The sequence below is a fragment of the Mauremys mutica genome, chromosome 1, assembly GCF_020497125.1.
Source record: "Mauremys mutica isolate MM-2020 ecotype Southern chromosome 1, ASM2049712v1, whole genome shotgun sequence".
Classification (NCBI taxonomy): Eukaryota; Metazoa; Chordata; order Testudines; family Geoemydidae; genus Mauremys; species Mauremys mutica.
The window spans coordinates 371,055,703-371,083,538 of NC_059072.1; the positions used below are offsets into that span (position 1 = coordinate 371,055,703).

At 52.3% G+C, this 27,836-nt stretch overlaps 1 protein-coding gene across 1 annotated transcript; it reads right to left on the minus strand.

The window, feature by feature from the left end:
- Positions 1–634: 634 nt before the first annotated feature.
- On the minus strand, positions 635–27,719 carry LOC123363112. The gene is made up of 3 exons (XM_045003902.1): positions 27,499–27,719; positions 19,647–19,814; positions 635–1,225 (listed from the first exon to the last, which is right to left on the minus strand). The coding sequence occupies exons 1-3, from the start codon at positions 27,628–27,630 to the stop codon at positions 635–637; spliced, it is 891 nt and encodes a 296-aa protein (XP_044859837.1). The 5' UTR covers positions 27,631–27,719.
- Positions 27,720–27,836: the final 117 nt, after the last annotated feature.

Below are 27,836 nucleotides of genomic sequence, written 5' to 3' on the forward strand. Positions count from 1 at the left end.
TTACCACCCAACAGACAGACCCTCCCCATCAGATGCCCCATACCACCCCCACCCCCGACAGAGCCCGTACCACCCCCACCTCTTGACAGACCGACCGACCCCGTACCACCACTGCCCCGTGACAGACAGACCAACCCCAAATCCCACCACCCCTCGACAGAGCCAGTACCACCCCATCCCCCCAACAGACAGACCAACCCCATATCCCACCACCCCTCGACAGAGCCAGTACCACCCCCATCCCGACAGACCAACCCCATATCCCACCACCCCTCGACAGAGCCAGTACCAGCCCATCCCCCCAACAGACAGACCAACCCCATATCCCACCACCCCTCGACAGAGCCAGTACCACCCCTATCCCCGAGAGATCAACCCCATATCCCACCACCCCTCGACAGAGCCAGTACCAGCCCATCCCCCCAACAGACAGACCAACCCCATATCCCACCACCCCTCGACAGAGCCAGTACCACCCCCATCCCCGACAGAGCCAGTACCACCCCCATCCCCCAACAGACCAACCCCATATCCCACCACCCCTCGACAGAGCCAGTACCACCCCCATCCCCGACAGACAGAGCCAGTACCACCCCCATCCCGCTGACAGACAGACCAACCCCATACCCCCAAGCTAGAGCTGACCCTGCCCTGCAGGGCTCCTTGTTCCGCTCTCAGGCAGTGGGTGGGGAAATCCAGGTTCAATCTCTGCTCTATTCAGGTGCTGCCCACTTCTCCTCCAGCCACCCCACCCCCAATGTGGTACAGGGCTGCCCCTGGGCCCAGTTCCTTTGTTCCCGGGGGGAGCCATCAGCCGATGCCCCACAGCAGCCCCCAGGCCCGTACGTGCTTGTCCCCGACAGGTTCGCAGCTGCCCTGCGCCCATTACCTTTGGCCGCACGTGTCGGATGAGACTGCCCTCCTCGGTCCTCTCCAGATAGTCAATCCAGCGCTCGCCAATGGTGTAATAGAAATAGACATCACTGCCGTCCTCCCCTTCATCACTGCAGCAGCTCCCCTCCTCCTCCTCCTCCTCCTCCTGTGCCCCACAGACTCTGGAGCTGGCGGGCTCCAGCCGCCCAAGGCTGGCCGGCTCCTCGGGCTCCTGCCCCACCCGCACTCTGGAGCCATCGGACTCTGGACCAGAACCCCCTTCGACACCCGAGCAATCCGATTCCTCTGACTCCCAGGCAGCCTGGACACCGTTTTCCTCCTCAGCCAGCATCTGCAAGACACAGCGGTGTGGGGTCAGGGGTCTGCACACCCCCAGGCAGCTCACTGGTGGGGTTTTAGTGGGGAACAGCTTCTTCTGCCGACAGCCAGGCGCTGCATGGCAGAGTGCAGGGATGGTGGGGCACCACCCTGGTGCACAGAGCCCCGAACTGAGGATGTGAGGGCCAAGGGGTCCCTTCTCCCACAGCCAGAGAGAAGCTTCAGGAACAAGCAAGACCCAGGCTGGGGGAAGGGCCACAGGCAGCTGGCAGACAGTCGGGCAGGGTGGCATGCCAAGCCCAGCTAGCAACGCGGGCTGAGATGCAGGAAGGCTGCGGCAGAGCAAGCACTGAAGATGGGACTGGCATGGGAGATGAATGAGGCATTAGACTTCTCTCCTACCAGGCTCTCTCCTGCAGTGGCTCTGCAGCCACGGAGACAGGGCCACCAGGTCTCCCCACCAGGAGTCCTGGCTCAGAGAACCAGTCCCCACAGTGGGGTGGCAAGGAGGCAGGGCCTCCCGCTCACTGGTGGAGGTGAGAGCAGAGATGCAGTGGGCCTGGGGCTCCCACAGAACCAAGTGTAGCTTCCAGCTGAGAAGGGGGAAGACTGGCAACCGACATGCTTGGGCATGGGTGTACAGCACCAGTACCCCATTCCCAAAGGCTGCCAGGGCCTGTAGCCACCCAGCAGGGCCCCAGAGCCCCCAGCACACAGGACTGGAAGTCATGCGCACTCTGCTAGTGCAGTAACCCGTGCTCCCAACTCAGCAGCACTTAGCTGCCTTAACAGCTCTCCGCAGCACTAACAGCGGAGCCGGGACCTGTCCAAGACTGGAGCAGACCCCAGCAGAGTTCTGCAGGTCCAGCTCCACTTGCCTGGCTCCTGGCAGCAAACTGGACCCTGCACCAGGTGGTTGCCAAAGGGTAGATGCCGGGGGAACAGAGTGACTCCCCTTCAGACCAGACAGCCCAGGGCAGGGCACAGACTTTGCTCTGGATTCTTCTCAGATCTTGAGAAACTGGAGCTTCCAAAAAAGGATAGATAATTTTCGAACACCCAACACCAGAATCTCTATCCTGGACCGCAAACAGCCACAGCCAAACCATCCCTAGCCTGGAAGCAGGCAGCTGCCTAGGGACCAGGGTCAGCAGCCATTCGATGAGGGCAAAGAGAGACATGCCCCAACCAGTAACAAACACGTGGCTCCTCAGAAGGGTTAGTTCCCAAAGCCTAGGGGAAACGTGGACAGAAACGTGGAGCTCGCCAAGAGGCTGTTCGATGGCCAAAAAGCCAACATGCCCCCCAGGAAGAGTTCACTTGGCTGGCAGCCCACCCTGTTCAGTGGGGAGGTGAAGGCAGCAATTAGACATCAAAAAGCAGCATAGAACGAATCATGTCCCAGGAGGCAACCGAGGCACCCAGCCCTTTGCCCATCATCCCGACACTGCCAGGTCTGAGCGGGAGCAGATCAGCAGTGAGGATGGGACTCTGGGAGCAAGGGGGAACAGGCTGTGTTCTTGTCCACTCTCCCAGTGGCGAATCTGGCATTATGGTGGATCACAAATTGAATATGAGTCACCAAAGTGACGCAGTTATGAAAAAGGTAAATGTCCCACTCTACTCAGCACTGCTGAGGCCTTGGATGGATTAGTGTGTCCAGTTCTGGGTGCCACACTTTCGAGGGGGAGGGATAGCTCAGTGGTTTGAGCATTGGCCTGCTAAACCCAGGGTTGTGAGTTCAATCCTTGAGGAGGCCACTTTGGGATCTGGGGCAAAAAACTGGTCCTGCTAGTGAAGGCAGGGGGCTGGACTCGATGACCTTTCAAGGTCCCTTCCAGTTCTAGGAGATTGGTATATCTCCAGTTATTACCTAAAGATGTGACCAATTGGAGACAGTTGAGAAAAGAGCAACAGAAGTGATAAAAGGTTTAGAACATCTGACCTATGGTGAAAGGTTGAAAAATGGGGCATGAGTAGTCTTGAGACTAAAAAAAGCATGTGTGTGTGACGTTATTGATTTGAACTGGGACCATATAGAAATGGTTGCAACCAAAGTCCTTTAGTGGCACCAAATCTTGTATAAAGGGAGTCAAATGAGGTGTCTAAGACAAGGTTATGGGTTGCTGGTTATGATTATGCTGTCTGTATGTGTGTATCAATTTTGTAGTTGAAGTTATGAATATTGGCTCTAAACTGTCTGTATTTCAAACTTGTGCTGTGCCCAGACAAGTTGGTGTTAGCTCTGCCTAGCTGGCTTGATGACCCATTAAGGACCATCAGCTACACAACTGACCCATGGAGAGAAGGCAGATATGCCTTGTAACTCAGCAAAGTATGCAGGGACTTGCCCATGTGACTCCAGACTCCATTTTGCTGTAATTTTCCACAGTAAGAACAAAGAGGTTCTTACACCTGGAAAAGCCTATAAAAGGCTGATGCCTCATCTCCATCTTGTCTTCAATCCTGCTTCTTACCTCTGGAGGGACTTTGCTACATGCTGAAGCTCTACACAAAGGACTGAATAACCCATCCCAGTGGGGGATGTACCAGAGACTTGATTTGAACCTGCAGTTTATTCTATGACTGCTACAAGCCTGAACCAAGAACTTGGCCATTACTGTATGTAACTGATTCCATTTAACCAATTCTGGCTCTCATCTATATCTTTTTCCTTTTATGAATAAACCTTTATATTTTAGATTCTAAAGCAGGGGTCCCCAACCTTTTCAGGACCAGGGACCGGTCATGCCTGTGGAGGGAGCGCTCGTCCCGCGGCTCAGCTGGACCGCCCGCCGGCGTGCCTGCGGGAGGTCCACCGGCTCCGGTTGAGCTGCCGCAGGCATGACTGCGGACGGTTCGCTGGTCGCGCGGCTCAGCTGGACCGCCCGCAGGCATGCCTGCGGCAGCTCAACCGGAGCCGGTGGACCTCCCGCAGGCGTGCCTGCGGGCGGTCCAGCTGAGCCGCGCGACCAGCGAACCGTCCGCAGTCATGCCTGCGGGAGGTCCACCGGAGCCCCGGGAGCAGCGGACCTCCCGCAGGCATGACTGCGGAGGGAGCGCTCGTCCCGCGGCTCGGGTACACCTGCCGCAGGCACGCCTGCGGGAGGTCCACTGGGTCGGTTCGTGGCCCGGTTTGTAAGAGGCCGCGGACCAGTACCGGGCCGCGGACTGGGGGTTGGGGACCCCTGTTCTAAAGGATTGGCAACAGCGTGATTTATGGATAAGATCTGATTTGTATATTGACCTGGGTCTGGGGCTTGGTCCTTTGGGATCAAGAGAACCTTTTTTCTTTTACTGGGGTGTTGGTTTTCATAACCATTTGTCCCCAGGACGTGTGGGAGTGGTGGTGATACTGGGAAACTGGAGTGTCTAAGGGAATTGCTTGTGTGACTTGTGGTTAGCCAGTGGGGTGAGACCAAAGTCCTCTTTGTCTGACTGGTTTGGTTTGTCTTAGAGGTGGAAAAACCCCAGCCTTGGGCTGTAATTGCCCTGTTTTAAGCAATTTGTCCTGAATTGGCACTCTCAGTTGAGTCCCGACAGAACCAGCATCGTTACAGGGGGACATGATAACAGTCTTCATACACGTTACAGAGATGACAGTGATCAGTTTTTCTCCATGTTCACTGAAGACAGGACATGAAGTAATGGGCTTAATCTGTAGCAAGAGAGATGTAGGTTAGATATTAGGAAAAACTTTGTAACTATAAGGATAGGATCTGGAATATAAGACTGGAATTAAGGCATACATTTTTAACAGTGAGGTAATTGGAACAATTTACCAAGGCTCATGGTGGATTCTCCCATCACTGACCCGTTTGAAACCAAGACAGGATGTTTTTCTAACCGATCTGCTGTAGGAATTATTTTGGGGAAGTTCTGTGGCCTGGGCTATACAGGAGGTCAGACTAGATCGCAATGGTCCCTTCTGGCTTTAGAGTCTATGAATCACGAATAGGCTTCCAGGGGAAGATGTGGAATCAGACACCTGTCAAGGATGGTCAGATATACTTAGTCTTGTCAGCGGAGGGGTCTGGCCAAGACAACCTCTTGCGGTCCCTTCCAGATCTATATTTTTATGATTCTATAAATTAGATGTTACAAAGTGCAGAAAATTAATAAGGGAAGCTAAGGACATCAGGGAAAAATCCATGCCTGGGCGACTAAGGACAATAAGGAGTTTTTTAAGTATATCAGGGACAAAAGAAATCCTAGTATTGATGTAGGCCCATTACTAGATGAAGACAATAAAACAGTTAATAAGGATGCAGAAAAGGTAGAAGAGTTCAATAAATATTTCTGTTCTGTATCTAGAAAGAAGCAAGAAGTATTCGTAACACATGAGGATGCTGAAGTATTTTCCAGACCAGTAGTAACTTAGGAGGACGTTAGGCAACATCTACTAGGGAATACACATTTTTAAATCAGAAAGCCCTAATAAATTGCACCCAAGAGTCATAAAAGAGCTGCCCTGAGGAGATCTCTGGCCCAATGATGTTAATTTGTAATCAACCTTTGGATACTGGGGAAATTTCAGAAACCCAAAAGAGTGCTATCTCTGTGGCAATATTTTAAAAAGGCAAGTGTGATGACACAGGTACCTACAGGCCAGTTAGCCTGACATCAATCTCATGCAAATAATGGAAAAGCTGCTACAGGATTCAATCAAAAAAGAATTAAAAGCCGGGAAGAGAAATTAATGCCAGTCAACATGGTTTTGTGGAAAACAGGTCGCCAAACTGATCTCATTTCATTCTTCGAGGTAACAAGTTTGGCTAACACACAAAATTATTCAAGGACTGGAGACCAAGGGCGAGAGACCTAAAGAGCTCCAGGGGTCGGCAACCTGCGGCACGCGAGCCGCTTTTTGAGCGGCACACAGTTGCCTGCCGCGGTCCCGGCCCCCAGCCTAACTCAGCCCCCCGCCCACCGCTCTCCTCTGTTGGGGCAGGAGGCAGAAGCTTGGTCCTGCAGCAGCCAAGCTTCTCCCTCCCCCGCTTCTTCCCCCGGCGTGGTGCTTTCCTGCCCCGCCCCCTCTCCGTCCCTGCGCCAATCAGCTGAGGGCCCTAGCGAGGGGGCGGGGGAAGAGCGGCAGCGTGTGCACAGCTCCGTAGAGGAGACAGAGAGAGGTGGGGACGGGGCCTTGGGGAAGGGGGTGGAACAGGGCATGTCCCTTCCAGCCCCCTGCCCTGAGCCGCTCAGGGCAGGGGGCTGGGAGCACCCCCACGAGCCGAGCACCCCTAGGCCCTCTGCCCTGACCCCCCCACCCCAACACACCCCCAGCCCTCTGCCCTGACCCCCCCCACCCCAACACACACCCAACCCTCTGCCCTGACCCCCCCAACCCCAACACACACCCAGCCCTCTGCCCTGAACCCCCCCCACCCCAACACACACCCAGCCTTCTGCCCTGCATCCCCCCCATCCCATCCCCCTGCCCTGACCCCCCCCACAGCCTTCTGCCCTGCACCCCCACACACCCCCAGCCCTCTGCCCTGGCACCCCCCCCACAACCCCATCCCCCCGCCCCGACCCCCCCACCCCACCCCACACCCAGCCTTCTGCCCTGCACCCCCTCACACCCCCAGCCCTGACCCTCGACCCCCCCCCCTGCCTTCTGCCCTACACCCCCATCCCTCTGCCCTGACCCCCCCCACAGCACCAGCCCTCTGCCCTGAACCCCCCCACAGCACCAGCCCTCTGCCCTGACCCCCCCCACAGCCCCATCCCCCTGCCCTGACCCTCCCCCACAGCCTTCTGCCCTGACCCCCCCCACAACCCCAGCCCTCTGCCCTGATCCCCCGCACCCCAACACACACCCAGCCCTCTGCCCTGACCCCCCCACAGCACCATCCCTCTGCCCTGACCCCCCCCACAGCCTTCTGCCCTGACCCCCCCCACACACCCCATCCCCCTGCCCTGACCCCTGAAACCCCGCCCCCCCCCCCCAGGTCTGGGGTCCCGGCCACAGGCCCTGCTCAGCCCGCTGCCGGCCTAGGTGAACAGAACCCCAGGCTGGCAGCGAGCTGAGCAGGCTGGCGGCGTAAGATCAGCATTTTAATTTAATTTTAAATTACGCTTCTTAAACATTTTGAAAACCATGTTTACTTTACATACAATAGTTTAGTTATAAAATACAGACTTACAGAAAGAGACTTCTAAAAATGTTCAAATGTATTACCGGCACGTGAAACCTTAAATTAGAGTGAATAAATGAAGTCTCGGCACAGCACTTCTGAAAGGTTGCCGACCCCTGATTTAGTTAATTAAAAAGAAAACTGTAACCAAGAGATCTCTTAGTGCCCACTAGCAGAGGGCATGGGGTTGTAGGGATCCCCTGGGTCTGGTCCTTACGTAACAGTTGTTGGCAGGTCTCTCTTGAAAGCCTGTATCACTGCGAGATGTGTGTACATAAAAATACATAAGGAGTTATGTATATATATATTGAAAATCATGCACTTAAGGTCTTTGAGTTGGGGCTGGTCAGAAGGTGATAAACAAGTTTATTTCAAGCGGGAGACCCTTATCTACCTGTCTGACTATATGCAGATTGCCTGTCGTATGCTTCGCAATGAACACCTATTTACAGGTTTCAGAGTAGCAGCCGTGTTAGTCTGTATCCGCAAAAAGAACAGGAGTACTTGTGGCACCTTAAAGACTAACAAATTTATTGAAGCATGAGCTTTCGTGAGCTACAGCTCACTTCTTCGGATGCCTATTTACAGTTTGAGCAAAATGCTAATCAAGTGATTGTTTTTTCCTGTCTAGAATCTTCCCTGAAGACTTTGCAATCATTGTGGAGTGCCCTATTTACAAGTGAAGACAATGAATGGTTGGAACTATATCTGGGGGTGCAGAGCACACCCAGGTACCCTTCGCCTAGAGAACTAGCTGGCTTGTCTTATGAATGGAGATCACAGCTGGCCTACTGGTTTAACACTGGGAGAGAACCGTTGGGTGAGCTAAGCTTTATGGGACACTGAAAGGCCTTGTTAGAGAAGTTGAGGCTCTAGAAAGTATGTTACAATTGTACTTTCTGTGGAGGGTAACCATTTGTTGCCATTAATTGGACTTGCTGCTTCTGGAACCTCACTCTTGGTGAAATCAGCGCTCGCTTGTTTCCACTATAAACAAGTCTAAGTGCTGTGAACCAAGCGGAGCGGTGACCCGGGGGTGTCCTGTTCCTTTGGGAGCAGTGGCTCTGTGAATGTTGTGAGTGCCCAGTCGAGAGGGGAGTACCTGTGATGCCTGTGGCTGGTGAGGTCAGGAAGCTGACCCCTGGCTGGTTTCCTCACGCTACGGGCTGATGGTAGTGATGTGACTCACCACCCTGGGTACCACTTGAAGCATCAGAAAGATTGAAAGGTGGGATGAAGACAGAATTTTCTGTAATATTTTTATGAAGTCTGTGTGTGCCTCAGTTTCCCTCTTTCCTCTGCATTGCCAGCTGGCGGGGAAACAAGGCTAAGTCTGCTCTTAGGGGCAGCACAGGACATGACGTATGGGTGTCACCTCGCTGTCTGGGCTGCAATGGAAGAGTTAAGGAACAGGCTGGAACGGGTTGAAAGCAACTCAGATCAATACAGAATTTGATCGGGACAATGGGAAGCCCTGATGTCCAGAACAGAGGACTGAGATGTGACAGGCTGTGGACAGAGAATGGCCTTCTGGAAGAAGTTCCCTGCTCTCCTCTGGGGCTGACAAAGAGGTCAGCGAGAGACAGAGCCTGAAATGGAATTGATCACAGCTTGGCTGCTGGATGGCTCTGGGTTGGCCAGACAGACTGTTCTTAACCTTCATTCCTTTGCGGTACCCTAAGGATGCCCTATGCTTGGTGCAGCTGCTCTGGTTTGAAAGGGCTGCCTGGGGTCACTGGAAGTACTTGCTGAGGCACACTAGTCCCTGAGTGTAAAAGTCTCTGACCAAGAGTCTACTTCAGTTGGTCGCGCTGGACAGAGCTGACGGGATGAAACAGGAGGGCTGAAGCCCAGAGGCTCAGTGACGCCCTGTAGCCTGCCCTGACGGAAAAGTGAGATCCCCTAGGCTGGGTCTGGCACGTTGAAAGGTACCTCAAAAGGACTGTTTAAAAGCTGGGGTGTGGCCCCGATCCTGTGGATCCGTGACAAAAGTGACCTGACTACACTGTATAGTACCTTCTGGGAGAAGATACCAGGTACTAAAGGGCTCCTCAATCTAGCCATGAAAGGCAGGACAAGAACCAATAGCTGGAAGTTGAACCCAGAGAAATTCAAGTTAGAAGTAAGACACAGGTTTAACAGGGAGGGTGATTAACCACTGGAATAAACTCCCACGGGAAATGGCAGATTTTTCATCCAGACTGGATGCCTTTCTGAAAGATGATTTCGTCAAACTCAAGTTACTGGGCCCAGTATAGGGAAAACTGGCTGGAACATTAATGGCCTGTCCTATGTAGGAGGTAAAACCAGATTAACAGATTGTAAAGCCAGAAGGGACTGATGCGATCACAGATTCATAGACTCCAAGGCCAGAAGGGATCATTGTGATCTTCAATCTGACCTCCTGTGTCACATGGGCCATGGACCGTCCCCAAAATAAGCCCTTACTGAACTAAAGCAGGTTGCAGGGAAAACCATCCAATCATGATTTAATCTACCCCACCGGGAATGGAAGGAAGGAATGTCACCAAGGAACTGTACCTGGGAATAGCGCGAGCGTGTGGGGACAAAATCAGGACAGCCAAGACAAAGAATGAGTCACAGCTGGCGAGGAACGTTAGAGACAAAAGGAAGGGTTCTACAAACATGTCAGAAAAAGAGAAAGATTAAAGACAGTGTGGGTCCGCTACTCACTGGAGAAGGTGAGCTGGTAACGGAAGAGGATAGGAAGGTAGAGCTGCTCATTGCCGACGTTGCTTCTCACAAAAAATAACATGTGACCGGACGACTAGTGAAGTTACCACAGACAATAGAGGGGAAGGAATGCAGATCAGGATAAGGAAAGAACATGTTAGATCTTCTGACCAATTTGAACAAATTCAAGTCAGCAGGGCCTGATGCTGATGCTGAAAGAATTAGATGAAGAAATCTCAGAGTCTCTGGCAATAATATTTGCAAATTCATGAATAACAGGAGAGGTTCTGGAAGACTGGAAAAGGGCTAACGTGTTGCCCGTCTTTAAAAAGGGGGGAAAAGGAGGAGCCGGGGAACTATAGGGCAGTCAGCCTGACCTCCATACCTGGGAAGTTACTAGAGCAATGTATGAAACATTCAATTTTTGAATACCTGGAGGATGAAGAGGTAATCCCAGCATGGATTTACCAAGAACAAATTGTGCCAAACCAGCTTGATTTCCTTCTCTGACAAGGTGACTGGTTTGGTGGATGGGGGAATGCGGCGGACATAATATATCTGGACTTCAGCAAGGCTTCTGATACAGTCCCACACGAAATTCTGAAAAGAAGCTGGAGAAATGCAGGCTTGACAGAACTACCATTAAATGGATACAATATTGGTTAAACAAAGAGTAACTATTAATGGAATAAAGTCTGATTGGAGGGAGGTCTCGAGTGGGATTTCACAGGGATCTGTTCCGGGTCCGGTGTTATTTAACATCTGTATTAATGACCTGCCTGTAGGACTAGAGAGCATACTAATCAAATCTGCAGATGACACAAAGCTGGGGGGGTTGCCAACACTTTGTCAGATAGAGCTAAAACTCAAAGGAATCTTGATAAACCGGAGAACTGGGCAGTGACACTGGCAGACCAGCCAACCTGTGTCTGACCCATAACAATTTTACAAAAGGCATTACAATTGTATCAGGACAATTCACGTGTATGTACTATACCAGCAATCACTAACCCATACATTTGTAGTAACAGAAATCAAGGGTAGATGCTAAGTGTATTTGTCTGTGTTTACCTATATCCTGTTAGAAGTTTAACAATGTAACCAAATTAGCTTGTAGATACTAATTCCCTTTCATGTCTTAATTGCCTTACATAATGTGTTCAGTTAACCTCAAGAGAAAAGATGTAAGATATTGCAGGAAACTACTAGTATTATCAATACTGTCTTCAACCTAACTATCTCTGTTATAATGGAGGACCGGTTAATTGCCTTATGTAAATGAGTATAACTAGTGTATCTGTAACAGAAAGTCCTGTGGCACCTTTAAGACTAACAGAAGTATTGGAGCACAAGCTTTCATCAGATGCATGTGTATGCATAGGATACAGAAGATTAACTTCAAAGCAAAGGTCCACAAACTATCGCATGGCCTATTCTTCCTGGGAGGAACGCCCTGCTGTGACAGCTTCTGTGCGGAGGCTGGTCAGCTAGAGAAGCCTCAGACCTGATCCTGCATCTCTAGTCTGCTGAACTTTGAACAGGGGGAGGGGAAGCCGTAGGACTGAGATCTTTGGCATATCCTGGAAAATGCAAGGAAAGACTATCAGACTCAACATCTAAGCTGCATTTGGATTTGAACCTTTTGGGATGATTCCGGAGAGATTTTTACAAGCCAGCAGATAGAACATCACTGCTGGGAGCCTGCTCTATGAACACTGTTAGGTTTCAGAGTGGTAGCCGTGTTAGTCTATATCAGCAAAAACAATGAGGAGTCCTTGTGGCACCTTAGAGACTAACAAATTTATTTGTCACTCGTATGTATATGATTCCTCAACCATTAATAACTCCTCTTTTCTTTCATTAATACATTGTTAGTTTGTTTGTTCAGGACTGGCTGACAATGTGATATTTGGGTACGAGCTGAGATTCATGCCGATGTGGGGCGCATGTCCGATCCTTTGGGATTGGAAGAACATCAAGTCTGGTGAATTCGGTTTTCAGTAACCCCTCACTAGATTAGACCTGTTTGGATGGATGGGAGTCAAGGGCTGGAATGCCTAAAGGGGCCTGTGGTTGGCTCCTTGTTAAACAGAAGCTCTAGCTCGGGGACTCAAACTACAGAACAAAGCACCAGGTTTTGGGGAGCGTCTGCCCTATTTCTTACAGACTGCCCTGATGCGGCATCCAGGCACCTGGTCACATGGGCTATAGATAATAAAATGAAATTCAACAAAGACGAATGGAAGGTGCTACACTAAGGGAAGAAAAAACGAATGCACAAATACAGCCTGGGGGATAACTGGTTTGGCGGCAGCACTGCTGAGAAGGATCTGGGAGCAGTGGAGTCAGCAATGCGATGCTGCTGCAAAAAAAGCAAATGCGATGTTAGGTTGCATGATCAGAGGCTTAGCATGCGAGTCACAGGAGGTGATAGCACCGCTCTGCTTGGTGCTGGTTAGGCCTCAGCTGGAGAACGGTGTCCAGTTTGGGTCACCAATGCACAGGAAGGATGTGGAGAAACCAGAAAGGATCCAGAGGTGAGAGACAAAGAGGATCCAAGGGGTGGAATGCAAACCATACGAGCAAAGGCTGAAGGAACTGGGTATGTTTAGTTTGGAAAAGAGGAGATTAAGGACGAGCATGACAGAGGCCTTCAAATACTTGAAAAGCTGCCTAAAAAGACCGAGAAAAGTTGTTCTCTCTTGCCATAGAGAGCAGGACCAAACTACAGCCTGGTCTACACTACAGAGTTGGGTTGGGTACGCAGAGGTCTTCCAGGGGGTACATCAACTCATCTAAATATTTGCCTAGTTTTACAACAGGCTACATAAAAAGCACTAGCGAAGTCAGTACAAACTAACATTTCATACAGACAATGACTTGTTTATACTGTTCTATATACTAGACACTGACATGTAAGTACAAGATTGATATTCCAATTGATTTATTTTATAATTATATGGTAAAAATAAGAAATTAAGCAATTTTTCAGTAATAGTGTGCTGGGACACTTTTGTATTATGTCCAATTTTGTAAGGAAGTAGTTTTTTTAAGTTAGGTGAAAACGGGGGTGCACAAGACAAATCAGACTCCTGACAGGGGTACAGGAGTCTGGAAAGGTTGAGAACCAAAGGACTAGACAACCACAAAGATTCCAAAGCCAGAAGGGACCAATGAAACCATTGTTAGGATACTTTTTGTTCCCAATATACTTTAAAAAATTCCTTACTGTCCTTAACTCTGCTGGCCACAGATTTCTCCATGTCCCCCTTTGCTTCCCTTATCAATTTTCTACAATTCCTAACTTCTGATTTTTAGTTCTGTGTTCAGTTCCTTCCTCTTTATCTGTCAAGAAGAGGTCTAATATAGAATTCCCACAACACTTTTTGAGTTAGGAAATCATCATGCGTAATGTTTATATTTTCCAAAGATGTTTCAGTATTGGCAGCAGGAGACCTCCAGCATGTGTCACTCAAATTGAAATCAACTGTGATCACGCAGCTTTTTTTCTGACATTACAGACTGGTGATTAAGGAGCAGGTCATCCTGTTCCATAGTGGGATGTGGTGGTCTGCAGCAGACACTATCTAATACCGCACCCTTGTGTTTTAACTTTTGGTATATTGAGCCATAAGCATCCAAAAAAACGGTTACTCACGTCTCGTAACTGTTGTTCTTCGAGATGTGTTGTTCATGCCCATTCCAAGCAGGTGTGTGCATGCGCATGTGCACAGGAGCTGGAAGATTTTTCCTCTAGCCACATCCATTGGGTCAGTCCAGCCACCCCTGAAGTAGCACCTTTATGGCGCCCAATATAGAGCCCTGCTGACCTGTCACCCACTCTGTTCCTTCTTGCCGGCTACTCTGACAGAGGGGTAGGAGGATGGGTATTGGAATGGACATGAACAACACACCTCGAAGAACAACAGTTACGAGAAGGTCACTAACAGTTTTTTCTTCAAGTGCTTGTTCATGTCAATTCCAATCAGGTGACTCACAAGCCTAAATTCAGGAGGTGGGGTTGGAGTCTTCACTGATTGGAGCACGGCTTGTCCGAAGGCTGCATCATCTCTGGCCTGCAGGGGAATCACATAGTGTGCGGTGAAAGTGTGGATGGAGGACCATGTCGCTGCTCTGCAGATTTCTTGAGTGGGAACCTGAGCCAGGAACGCTGCTGATGAAGCCTGTGCCCTGGTGGAGTGCGCAGTGACTGGGGGTGCAGGAACCCCAGCCAGGTTGTAGCACTCACAAAGACAGGACGCTATCCATGACAAAATGTGTTGTGATGACACAGGCTGACCTTTCATTCTGTCCGCCACTGCCACAAATAACTGGACAATTTTCTGAATGGCTTCGTTCTCTTGATGTAGAAAGGCTAACGCCCTGCGGACATCCAGTGAGTAAAGTCTCTGCTCCCTGCCGCTGGAATGAGGCTTAGGGTTGAAGACTGGGAGGACGATGTCCTGGTCGATGTGGAACTGCAACACAACCTTCGGGAGGAAAGCAGGGTGAGGCCTGAGCTGCACCTTGTCCTTATAGGACATGGTGTAAGGGGGCTCTGAGGTTAGGGCCCTGAGCTCAGACACCCCCCGGCTGAGGTTATCGCCACGAGGAACGCCACCTTGTATGACAAGTAGAGCACGTCGCTCAAAGAGCACTCCCATGAGATGGGACAGGACCAGGTTGAGGTCCTAGGCCAGGACAGGCTGATGGACATGAGGGTACAGCCTATCGAGCCCTTTTAAAAAACAGCTAACCATGGGGTTAGCAAACACCAAGCGGCCTTCCTGGCCCACGTAAGTAATTAAGGACCTGCTAAGCCGCTTGCCAAAGCAAGAGCAAGGGGAAGTCCCAGCTACCGTCACTGGCAGTAAGAAGGAACTGAGGGGGTGGCGGATCGGCAGGCCTCTCTATTGAGCGCCATAAGGGCGCAACTCCAAGGGGTGCCCACGCCGACCTGACGGATGCTGCTAAGGGAAAAATTATCCGGCTACTGTGCATGGGGCGCACACACACCTGATTGGAATGGACATGAACAAGCAATCAAAGAAGCAGCATTTTCTTCCAAGTCGTCATTGACTCGGAAACAGGGAATGACATCTCTGGAACTGCTGCAATCATCTAATCTGACCTCCTGTACGACACAGAGCAGAGGCCATTGGACTTCCTTGAATTAAGTCCTGTTTGAACTAGAGCAGATCTCAACCAATTTTGATTTAACAATTGCCAGTGCTGGAGAATCCACCATATCCATTGGTAAATTGCTCCAATGGTTAAATTATCCTCACTGTTAAAAATCTGCATGTCATTTCTATTCTGAATTTGTCTAGCTTCAGCTTCTAGGCATTAGATCTTGTTACACCTTTGCCTCCTAGACCGAAGAGCCCTCTATTATAAAAGTTTTGGTGTTTATTAACTATGATCAAGTCATCCCATCACGGAACCACAAGATTGGTGTTACACCCCCAGTTTCTAGGAGGAAGCCCTTCAATGTGCCAGACCCAAGGGGTCTCACTCTCCCTTCAGGTCAGGCCATGTGGCGTCTCTGCCTCCTGAGACTGAAGCTCTGGGAGTTGCTGAACAGAGCTCACAGTGTGAAACAGCAAGTCCCACTGAGACAGACTCCTGGCAGAGAACATGCACTCTGCAGGGATCAATGCACCGCACTAGCATTTACAGTGACACTCAAGCTGCGTTTTCAAAACAGTTGGGTTTATCAGCCATCTGGCACACAGCACATGAAGCCCTTAGGTCAGCACAGAGAAATACAAAACAGAGGCGATCTTGGTCAGCCCAGAGGCCAGCCAAGCCGTAGTGACTCCAGTTTCCTGCTCAGTCTGACTTCCTTGATCAGTTCCCAGGTGAGAGAGCTCCCAGCCTTCTTCCAGAGCTCACACTTACCCCATAGCTCACACTGCCCAGTCTTTTGTTCTCAAGCAGGGGCCCTTGCTCAGCATCCGTGCTGAGAGGCAGGGAAATCCAGGAGTCACTGGCGCTCACATTATCTCTCTGGCCTCTTGTTGCTCTGGGTTGGTTTTAACCAGGTCCTTAATGACACTGAATTCCACCCAGACAGGGAGGTGAAACACACACACCTGTCTCTTCATCTGGCCTGAGAGCAAACTTAATCCTTTCCCTCCACCCACTGGATAGCCAAGCAACATACAAGGGAAACTGAGGCACGCATAGGACTCATAAAAACACTACAGAAAATTCCCATTTTCTCACAACCCCTTAACCTGCTGTTTATCAAGCCAAACAGATTGAGATCCTGAGTGCTCTCTCTAGAAGACAGGACTTCCAATCCTGCAGTAATTCTAGTGGATCTTCTTGAATTGTGGACACCGGAACTGGACACCATATTTGAGTGGCAGGTTACAAAACCTCTTACTCTTACATGGGATTCTCCTGTTTCTACGTCCAAGGAGCACATCAGCCCTTTTGGCCACAGCATTGCAATGGGAACTCATGCTCAGCTGATTATCCACCATGCGGTATCAGTTCTGGGTCCGGTTCTGTTCAGTGTCTCCATCAATGATTTAGATAATGGCATAGAGAACACACCTATAAAGTTTGCGGCTGAAACCAAACTGGGAGGGGTTGCAAGTGCTTTGGAGGACAGCATTAAAATTCAAAATGATCTGGACAAACTGGAGAAATGATTTGAAGTAAATAGGATTAAATTCAATAAGGACAAATACAAAGGACTCCCCTTAGGAAGGAACAATCAGTTGCACACATACAAATGGGAAATGACTGCCTAGGAAGGAGCACTGCGGAAAGGGATCTGGGGGTCACAGTGGATCACAAGCTAAACAGTGTAACACTGTTGCAAAAAAAGCAAACACCATTCTGGGATGTATTAGCAGGAGTATTGTAAGCAAGAGACGAGAAGTCATTCTTCCGCTCTACTCCGCGCTGATTAAGCCCCAACTGGAGAACTGTGTTCAGTTCTGGGCATCACATTTCAGGAAAGATGCGGACAAATTGGAGAAAGTCCAGAGAAGAGCAACAAAAATGATTAAAGGTCTAGAAAACATGACCTATGAGGGAAGATGAAAAAATTGGGTTTGTTTGGTCTGGAGAAGAGAAGACTGAGAGGGGACATGATAACAGTTTTCAAGTACATAAAAGGTTGTTACAAGAGGGAGGGAGAAAAGTTATTTTTCTTAATTTCTCATGATAGGACAAGAAGCAATGAGCTTAAATTGCAGCAAAGGAGGTTTAGGTTGGACATTAGGAAAAACTTCACAACTGTCAGGGTGGTTAAACACTGGAATAATTGCCTAGGGAGGTTGTGGAATCTCTACCATGGGAGATTTTTAAGAACAGGTTAGACAAACACCTATCAGGGATGGTCTAGTCCTGCCATGATTGCAGGGGACTGGACCAGATGGCCTCTCATGGTCCCTTCCGATTCTACCATTTAATATTTCTATGTCCTCTCCAACTTTTTCTCAGAGTCACGGCTAGTATCCTATCTTGTGCTTTATCTATTAGGACATTGATCCATGAGCATTTCAGATAATTTTCTTTCTAGCTGTCAATGATTTGGGAACAGATAATGCCATTTTTTATATTAAGTGTCACCCCATCCTCTCTTTATTGGTCCCATTGATTTTAACATCCCACCAAGTTGCCGTAACACCAACTAGATCAAATTCATGCTCATGAATGACCAATTCCAATTATTTGTACTTGTTCCCAGGCTCCCAATATTGGCATATAGACAATTCAATCCTTTCTTCTCTTTGCGTCCTTTGCTCTCTACATTATCATCTGCTGAGTGGTCAGATCTTCCCTCTTTTTACCCTTCCCCCTTCTAGTACTGGTTTAAAACCCTCCTGACTCCCCAAAAGGAGCAGCAGTCTTCCTTAATCAGCTGGAGATCTCTTTGTGGGCACACTGGATTTTCTTGCAGGTTGGGCTGGGCAGTCATCCACAGGTGTGCCCTGTACACCTCACCATGTCTGTCACCGAGCTAGACTCTCACAGATCTCTTCAGCAGTAATCATGCTGAGGACTTGCTATCAATCTCAAACTTCTAGCTGCATGGAATGCCTCCTGATCCTCACAACCTGCCCATGCTCCTCTGGCTCCGCATGTGCAGAATGCCACTCTGACCTCTTGCCTCAGGTGAATAGATTATTTAATAGTCCCTTTTGGACCTGAATCTATGAATTTGCCCTTACTCCCCTCCCTCTCAGTGCATATACTACGGCAGCGCCTCCCGCCTGCCCGGCGTACTCTGCTGTCTGGCTGCCATCTCTGGCTCAGTGCAGGCTCCTCCATGCGAATACCAGGCAGACTGTGGGAGGGCATTGCCCTGCGCTCTAACAGAGACCGACCATGAGAAAGGACGTAGGTGTTCCCAGCCCATCACCCCGCCCCTCACTTCGGCGGCTGGAGGGTGAAGGGGCTGCAGCTCAGGACCCCACTGCACCAGGAGGGCAGGCTGCAGGGCTCCTGCATGCAGTGGGGCTCAAAGAGCTGTGCCTGCACAGGGAGAGGAAAGGGCACAGGACACAAAGATCCCAGCCCCCTTTTCTAACATGCTGCCTCCAGAGGAAGGCCAAGCCTGCCAAGGCGGGTCAAGGAAGGGGAGCCATTGCTGAACCCCGGGGCTCAAACACCAAGTCAGCGTTGGTGTACCCCAAACACCGCCTGCCAGCTCTGGGGTGAAGGAGCGCTTGGCACAGCAACCAGTGGCTGCCCCAGCTGGAACCCTCTCTTCCCACTGGGCACCAGGAGCAGGCTGCGGGAGACGTTGCCCCAAGGAGCTCCCAGAGCGAGGCGGTGGGGAATGCCAGCTGGGTGCAGACTCTCTGTGAGCTGCTCTGAGTGGCAGCAGGATGGCTCCAGTCTGGACGGCCAAGCCTGCCCTCCCTGGGGCGGGGGATCTCACAGGGCAAACTGGAAGGGCTGTTTCTGCTCTGGGGAAACGTTTCCTCAGCCTCCCGCAGGGGAGTGGTGCCTGGATCAGAGAGCAACTGCACAGCCGAGACTGCTCCAGGCCTGAGCAGGCTGCTGCACAGAGCTGGCACGCCTGGCCCTGTGCACTAGCCTGGGCAGGGTCTGGTCTGGGCACCAGCCTCGGGAAAGCAGGGCACAGCTGCTCTCGGGTCAGTGCTGCAGTGCCAGGTCTTAGGGCCAGAAGCGCTCTCTGTAGCCAGAGCACAGCCTTGGACAGGGACTCTAGGGTGGAGCAGGCTGCCATGGGTCATCCCTGCCAGAGGCAGCCAGGGGCAGGACACTCACAAGCCACAGCACCTGGCAGGCCAGGAGCCAGCCTGTGCGCTCTGCTGCCAAAGAGCGTGGCTCAGCCCCCCACCCGGTAATGCCAGCGGCACGCTCTCTTTGGGGCACCACATCAGAGAGGAAGGTAACGTCCCTGGCAGGCTAACAGGGATATTACAGATGGATCCGTGGTCTCTGCACCTTTCAGTGCCTCCCCGCTCTCCCCCCCCACCCCCGAAGTCTAAGATAGAGCCCTCTCCTCTTGGGTATTTGCCTCCCTTTACAATAATGGCTGGACCCCTCCCACTCAGAGAGCCACAGACACCCGCCCCCAACCAGGGTCACCCATGGCCCATCACTCCCTACCTGAGGAACAGGAGCATCGTGCCCCTGCTGGCTTGGGCTCTCGCCAGGGGCCTCCTCGCTGCTCGGCCTCCGCCTGCAAGTCATGCGCTGGCTGTTCAGCTCCAGGATGCGGGTGGTGATGCCCTTGACGTGCAGCAGGTCATCCAGCGAGTTGAAGCCCTTCAGCTCCTGCCAGGGAACATGCAGGACTCAGCACGGTGTTGGGCAGAGCTTGCGCAGCCCTGCACCAGGGCAGACTCGGAGTCCCCCCACCCCCAGGGCTCTCTCTGTCCCTCCTAGGAAGATACTTCCCAGCTGGGGCCCTCTCTCTGCGGGGTGCTCCCCAGAGATTCTCCTGCAGTCACCCTGCTTACCCCTGGCCAGCACAGCTCAGCTCACATCTTCTGGTCATCCATGGGCCCTGTGATGGTATTGACACAAACTGGGACTGTATAGATCATTGTTGCAACCAAGGTCCTGTAGTGGCACCAAATCTTGTACAAAGGGGGTGAGATGAGGTGTCTAAGACACAGTTCTGGGTTGCTGGTTACAATTACGCTGTCTGGATGCGTGTATCATTTTTGTATTTAAAGTTATAAGTATTGGCTCTTGACTGTCTGTAGTTCAAACTTGTGCTGTGCTTCTGGGTGACACCCCAGACAATTTGGTGTCAGCTCAGCCTAGCCTGCTTGACGGCCCATTAAGGACCATCAGCGACACAACTGACCCATTGAGGGAAGGCAGATACCCTTGTACTCATCAAGGCATGCAGGGACATGCCTGTGGACAGAACTCTGAGGTTTTTCCATGCCATGTGCTGGAATGATTGTCTTTGGGACAAAGAAAGCAGAGGCCACATGGCAAGAGACTATAAAAAGCTGCTGCAGCTCCTCTATTTTGTCTTCAGTCCTGCTTCTTACCTCTGGAGGGACTTTGCTACAAACTGAAGCTCTGAACAAAGGACTGAATGACCCATCCCAGCAGGGGATGTTCCAGAGACTTGATTTAAACCTGCAGGTTACTCCATCACTGATACAAGGCTGAACCAAGAACTTTGCTATTACTGTATGTAATTGATTCCAGGAGGTAGGGATAGCTCAGTGGTTTGAGCATTGGCCTGCTAAACCCAGTGTTGTGAGCTCAATCCGGGGGGGCACTTAGGGATCTGGGGCAAAAATCAGTACTTGGTCCTGCTAGTGAAAGCAGGGGGCTGGACTCAATGACCTTTCAAGGTCCCGTCCAGTTCTAGGAGATTGGTATATCTCCTATTATTATTTAACCAATTCTGGCTCTAATCTCTATCTTTTTTCCTTTTATGAATAAACCTTTAGATTTTAGATTCTAAAGGATTGGCAACCACATGATTTGTGGGTAAGATCTGATTTGTATATTGACCTGGGTCTGGGGCTTGGTCCTTTGGGATCAGGAGAACCCTTTTTCTTTTACTGGGGCATTGGTTTTCATAACCATTCATCCCCAGGACGAGTGGGACTGGTGGTGATACTGGGAAACTGGAGTGTCTAAGGGAATTGCTTGTGTGACTTGTGGTTAGCCAGTGGGGTGAGACGAAAGTCCTCTCTGTCTGGCTGGTTTGGTTTGCCTTGGTGTGCAAATGACCCCCAGCCTGGGGCTGTGACTGGCCTGCTCTGAGCAATTTGTCCTGAATTGATACTCTCAGTTGGGTCCCGCCAGAGGCAGCATCGTTACAGGCCCTGATGCCCAGCTGCCCTCCTGCAGAACCAGCCTGCCATGCCCACGCCCTCCCTGGCCCTCACAGTGCCTAGGAGAGCCCAGCCGCGTACACCTCCAGGGGAGGGGCCCTGAGCTGGGACCGTGGTGGGGATGTGGGCACAGGAGGGGCTGAAACACCTGGGAAGAGGAATTTTGTCTCTCTACCTGACAAGACCCTGACCCCACCCCAGATCTTCTGCCCCACGTCTCTTTGCCCCCTTACCCCTCCCACTCCTGGGGACAGGAACTAACCCCCCCAAGGGAAGTGGAAAGAGCCTCCAGGCTGGGGCCCACACTGAGCCCTGCTGGGTACAAGCACCTTCCCCAGCCCCGCCCACGCTGAGCACAGCAGGCACCCAGCAGCAGAGGCCTAGACAGGGAGCTGAGGAGAGGGGATCTCCTGGGGGTCTGGGGAAGAAGATGTCTACTTCGCAGATAGACAGAGGCCTGCCCTGGGGAGGGGACATACTCCCAGGATACAGGGGGAATCTCCCAGCCGGCTCGTCTCTAGGCAGCTGGTGGCTGACAGGTGCCGTCCGGGCGCCCAGACAAGGCAGTTTGTAATGCAAGCATCTTTGAACACCCCCCCACACCCCCTTCAGGCTCAAGCGTCTTCGCTGGGAAAGTGAGGGAGACAGGCCCAAGCTCTGACTCCAGGGCACCTGCGCCTCACACAAACCCTCATGCCTGGCTCTCTATGGGCTGCACGGCATGCCAGGAACACAGGTCTCCTGGAACCAGGACTGGGGCCACACTGCATGCTGGGGACCCAGCTCTCTGCACGCCATGCCAAGGCCCTGCACCTGGCTGCACAGTAGGCTAGGCCTATGGTCTCTGTGGAGAGGGCACTGAGGGAGCAGGAGGCTACCTTCCTCACCAGGTGTCCACAGGCAGGACAACAGACTGACAGAGGGGGGCTACGGGCCCCCGAGTCCTTCGTGGTACCCGATACCCTGAAGACGAGGACACCATCTGCCCGAGGGCACCGTGGTGAGGAGCATGCTGCAAATTCCTTGTTCTGGTGTCACCAGGGTAGGAGGGTCCATGGCCTACATGGTCCCTTCCCTCCCCCTGCCCCGCCCGGCACAGAGTCAGGGGCACAGCCCCAGAGCCAGCACAAGCCAGCCCGGATTTATAAACTGCTCCACCAGGGGCTAGCACTGAACAGAATCTGCCTTCAAGGCTGGCTCTGCCAGGGACCAGCAGGGACTGGGCCAGGGGCTCCCTAAGCTGACGGCCAAGCAAGCCCCCTTCATGGTACCTCCCACTCACATGACCTGTTCCAGGGCCACTCGGTCACAGCAAATGGAGCCAGAGCCGCATGCCATGTGAGGCCCTGCCAGCCAGGGTGCACAGCCTGGCCCAGCACCACTGCCAGCCCTCCTCATCCTCCCCCACCCAGAGAGGGAGTGCAAGGACCTACTGAGCAGCGCTGGCTCACCAGCTGCAGACAGTATCCTCTGCACTGCTCACCCACTGTGCCCTGGCCTGCAGGGACTTCCCTCCCACGAGGCCACTGGCCAGGTAAGCTGTGCTAAGAGAGGTCCCTCGCTGACCCCTCAGACAGCAGCCCAGACTCTGCTGTTCATTGCCAAATACCACCTGTCACTGGTGCTGGCCCCCATGCTCTAGGCAGGGTACCGAGAGTGGAGAGCCGGGGTCGGGAGGGACTGAAACGGGAAGGGTCCCTGCTAGAGGGAAAATAAAGCCTGGCTCTTTGCCCTTTCTTATGGCTGAGGGACATCAGCTGGGGTCTCCTGGTAGCAGGTCTGTCCCCGCAAGAGTGGCTGGCCAGGATCCACCCAGGGACCCATCCAGCCCAGCCTCCTGCCTCTCTTGGGGCAAGCCCCTAATGCTTCAGAGGCAGAAGCGCCCCCACCGGCAGTTCTGGAAGAGCGTGCCCCTGGGGGAGCTCCCCGCCCACAGAACAGAAGATAAAGCTCCTATTCTTTCAGTGACAGTGTGTGACACTGTGACGTTATGACTGTGATATAATATCTCATTGAAAGGTGACAGGGCCAGAAAGAGTTAATCAACTCACAGACTGACCTGACCCATGGGTGAACCTTAAGGACTGGTTAGGAAGATACTAAATGAACAGAGCTTTGAAATGCAAGTCTGCATTGGTAGAGGTAGAAGGGGAGATGTTTGCTCAGGTCTTGGGATGTCAGCAAACAAGTCTTGTCCATTGCTATAGTTTTAATTCAAAGATCAAAAAAGGAATATTAACATTTATAATAATACTTGAGTGAAATAGTATTATTGTCTATGTGGCTCTTTGAAGGTTGTGGTAACCTGTATCTGAACTGTTAATGGATAAATTACTCTGTGCTAATTACCAGGATGTTTGGGAGAAGGAGTTAAGTCTATTGTTTTCTCAGGCCGAAAGGCTGCTGGAAATGTATAAGAACCCTGGGACACGATCCTAAATTATCTCAGATCTGCTTTGGGTTTCAAGAGGGGGAAACCTTAAGCCACAAGGATTGAGATCCCCAGTCATTGACTGGAGCCACCCTGAATATAGACATTGGACTATAACCTCTGGACTATTTCTAAAAGGACTTTTGGCAACTACAAGCTCACCTCTACTATGTATCTGAACCTCAAGAATTGAATTCAAGTCTTTTAACCAACACTCTCTCGCTTTTCTTTTTTAATAAATTTTAGCTTAGTTACTAAGAATTGGCTATAGCGTGTATTTTGGGTAAGATCTAAGTTATAATTGGTCCTGGGTGTGTGGCTGATCCTTTGGGATTGGAAGAACTTTTTCTTTTATATGATGAGATCAGATTTTCAGGAATCATCATCATATATCTGACAGGTGTGTCTGGACGGAGGCCTGAGGCTGGGTACTTTAAGGGAACTGCGGGGTTTGGACTCTAAGTGACCAGTGAGGTGCTATAGAAGCTGTTCTGTGCAGGTTGGTAAATCTAAGTATTGAAATAACCACCAGCATTTGGGGTTTCTCTGTCCCGTTTGGTTTGCAGTTCACCCTGATTGAGTGACCTCAGCTGGCTCCCACGGGCAGCACCGTCACAGACACTGTGAACAATCATTCACAGTTCTCACTTGGCTACAGGGTCTTTGAGCCCTGCACCGTACAGCGGGCCCCTGGCAGCACGCAGGAACGAACCCCTCTTGCCATTCTGGGGGACCACGCCACAGTGTTAGTCCCACCCCCACGCTCGTGTTCTAAGATCGGTTTCTTTTCAAACACACACACAGCAGGCTGCAAAGCGAGGTCCAGGCATGCCAGGGAGTGTCAGTGGTAATGCTGCCCATGCAGCTAGAACTGCGCCTGGTCACACATGGCCCCAGCTCTGCCCCCAGGTACAAGTGCAGTCTAACAAGAGGACTGCACACTGATTTCAGTGGGACACCGCCTCTCTCTGGCCAGGCCGTATTTGCAGTGATGGCAGCATAAGCCCAAAGTAGCTCCAGGGTGGGTCCCATGCGCAGCAGGGCCAATCCCAGTCAGACACTGAAAGCCACCCCGCAAGGAGAGATGAGAACTGTACTGAGCACCTGGCAGAGCAGGCAGTGGCACCAGCAGCTTTCCCACTGTCACCAGCTCCGTATATACACACGCTCTCCCCACACCCACAGCCAAACCACCATACCTGCCCCCAAGGCGTGCCAGCCTCCCACCCCCTCCGGGAAGCCAAACCCCACACAGAGCCTTCCCCATCCCACTGGGGACCCCAAACCCCACAGGGCAGCCCTGATCACTCGCCTCCAATGACAGCTTCCCCACCTGTCCCAGTCAGTCCCTCTGCTCCCAACCTCAGCAGTCAGGACCATCCTTAATCTCACTGGCTTCCCCCCACCCCGCGAATACTCAGCCCCCATCCCCAGCCTACCCACCCACCACCTTGCTGCTCTCTGCTGTGCATTCTCCACACCTGGCACATCAGACCCAAATCCCAACACAGCCCACCTCCGGCCTGCCCCTCTGACTTTCGGAAGGGCCGTGTAGCCACAGTAGCTGTGGGAGGAAGAGAGGCAGAGCAGGCCTTCCACAGCTCCCAGGGAATGGCCAAGAGCTCTGGCGGACACTAAGGATGTGCAAGGGGCTGGACGAGATGACCTCTCGAGGTCGATCCTGCCCTACATTTCTGGGAGTCTCTGAGAGGGGGATGAGCATCCAGCAGGGAGGGGAGCCTAAGGCCTTATCTGCACAGGAAAGTTTAACCAGTTGCACCAGTGCAGATGATCTAGTTATACCAGTTTAAACACCCATAGGTATACTCTTATTCCAGTACAAAGGTGGCTTTATTCAGTTTACCTTGAACTACTTCCTAGGTGACAAAATCAGTGTTGAAAACAGGCTCTCTTATACTGGAACAAGAGAGTCTACACACGGGGGTTAGACCGGTATAACTAGAGTAGTTTAAACCCGCACCTGAGCTCATATCCAAATTGTGTCATAGAATCCTTATGGACAGTAATTCCATGCAAGACTATAGCAGTAGGGATATATTACAGACCACCTGGCCAGGATGGTGATAATGACTGTGAAATGCTCAGGGAGATTAGAGAGGCTAGAAAAAATAAAAACTCAATAATAATGGGGGATTTCAACTATCCCCATATTGACTGGGTACATGTCTCCTCAGGACGGGATGGAGAGAGAAAGTTTCTTGACACTTTTAAACGACTGCTTCTTGGAGCAGCTAGTCCTGGAACCCACCAGAGGAGAGGGAATTCTTGATTTGGTCCTAAATGGAGCACAGGATCTGGTCCAAGAGGTGAATATAGCTGAACCGCTTTGTAATAAAACCATCCCTGAGGACCGGGAAGGGAGAGGACACCAGAGAAGCCCACCACAGTTCAGAAAGGGGAACTACAGACAGTGAGGAGGTTTGTGAAATGGAAATTAAAAGGTACGGTGTCAAAAGTGAAATCCCAAAAAAGAGCCACCGTGGTTAAACAACAAAGTAAAAGAAGCAGTGAGAGGCAAAAGCATCCTTCAAAAAGTGGAAGTTAAATCCTAGTGAGGAAAATAAAAGGGAGCATAAACTCTGGCAAGTGAAGTGTAAAACTATCATTAGGAAGGCCAAAAAAGAATTTGAAGAACAACTAGCCAGACTCAAAAAGTAACAGCAAACAATGTGTAAGTACATCAGAAGCAGGAAGCTGCTAACAACCAGTGGGGCCCCTGGCCGATGGGAGGAACTCAAGGGGGGAACTCAAGGCCGATAACTAAGGCTACGGTTTGTCACAGGTACTTTTAGTAAAAGTCATGGATCAGTCAGGGGCAGTGAACAAAAATTTACGGCCTGTGACCTGTCCATGACTTGTACCATATACCCTGCCCAGCCCCTGCTCTGCCCCACGTTCTGCCCAGCCCCCGCTCCCCACACCCCACCCCATGTTCCCCCACAACCCAGCCACTTGCTCCCCACACCCCCCCCATCCAGCCCCCACTCCCCACACCCCGCCTGACGGGACCCCCCCGCCCAGCCCCTGCTCCCCACACCCCGCCCCATGTTCCCCCACAACCCAGCCACTTGCTCCCCACACCCCTCAATCCAGCCCCCGCTCCCCACACCCCGCCCCATGTTCCCCCACAACCCAGCCACTTGCTCCCCACACACCCCTCAATCCAGCCCCCGCTCCCCACACCCCGCCCCATGTTCCCCCACAACCCAGCCACTTGCTCCCCACACCCCCCAATCCAGCCCCCGCTCCCCACACCCTGCCTCACGGGACCCCCCCCCGCCCAGCCCCCGCTCCCCACACCCCGCCCCATGTTCCCCCACAACCCAGCCACTTGCTCCCCACACCCCCCCAATCCAGCCCCCGCCCCCCACACCCCGCCCCATGTTCCCACCCAACCCAGCCACTTGCTCCCCACACCCCCCCAATCCAGCCCCCGCCCCCCACACCCCGCCCCATGTTCCCCCACAACCCAGCCACTTGCTCCCCACCCCCCAATCCAGCCCCCGCTCCCCACACCCCGCGTCACGGGACCCCCCGCCCAGCCCCCGCTCTGTTCCCCCCCAGCCCCCGCTCCCCACACCCCGCCCCATGTTCCCCCACAACCCAGCCACTTGCTCCCCACACCCCCCCAATCCAGCCCCCGCCCCGCTCTGCCCCACGTCCCCCCACAACCCCCGCTCCCCACAGGCCCCCCCCGCACCTCTCTCTTGCGCACGATGCCCCGGGCCCGGCGCCGGCCGATGCCGCTCAGCGCCCCCTCCAGCTCGGACACCCCGGCGCGGTTGATGTCCAGCTTCCCCCCGCCGGGGCCCGGGCCCCCCGGACCCGACATCCCGGGGCAGGAAACACCGCGGCCCCGCAGGCCCGACCGCACTGCGCACGCGCCCAGCGCCCTCCCGGACACCCGCACTGCGCACGCGCCTGCCCAGCCCCTGCCGACGAAGGGAGCAGCCGCCAACCAGCCTGGGCATGCGCGCAACCGGCACGGCTCGTGTCCGTCCCCAAACTACAATTCCCACAAGGCACCGCGAGGCGATT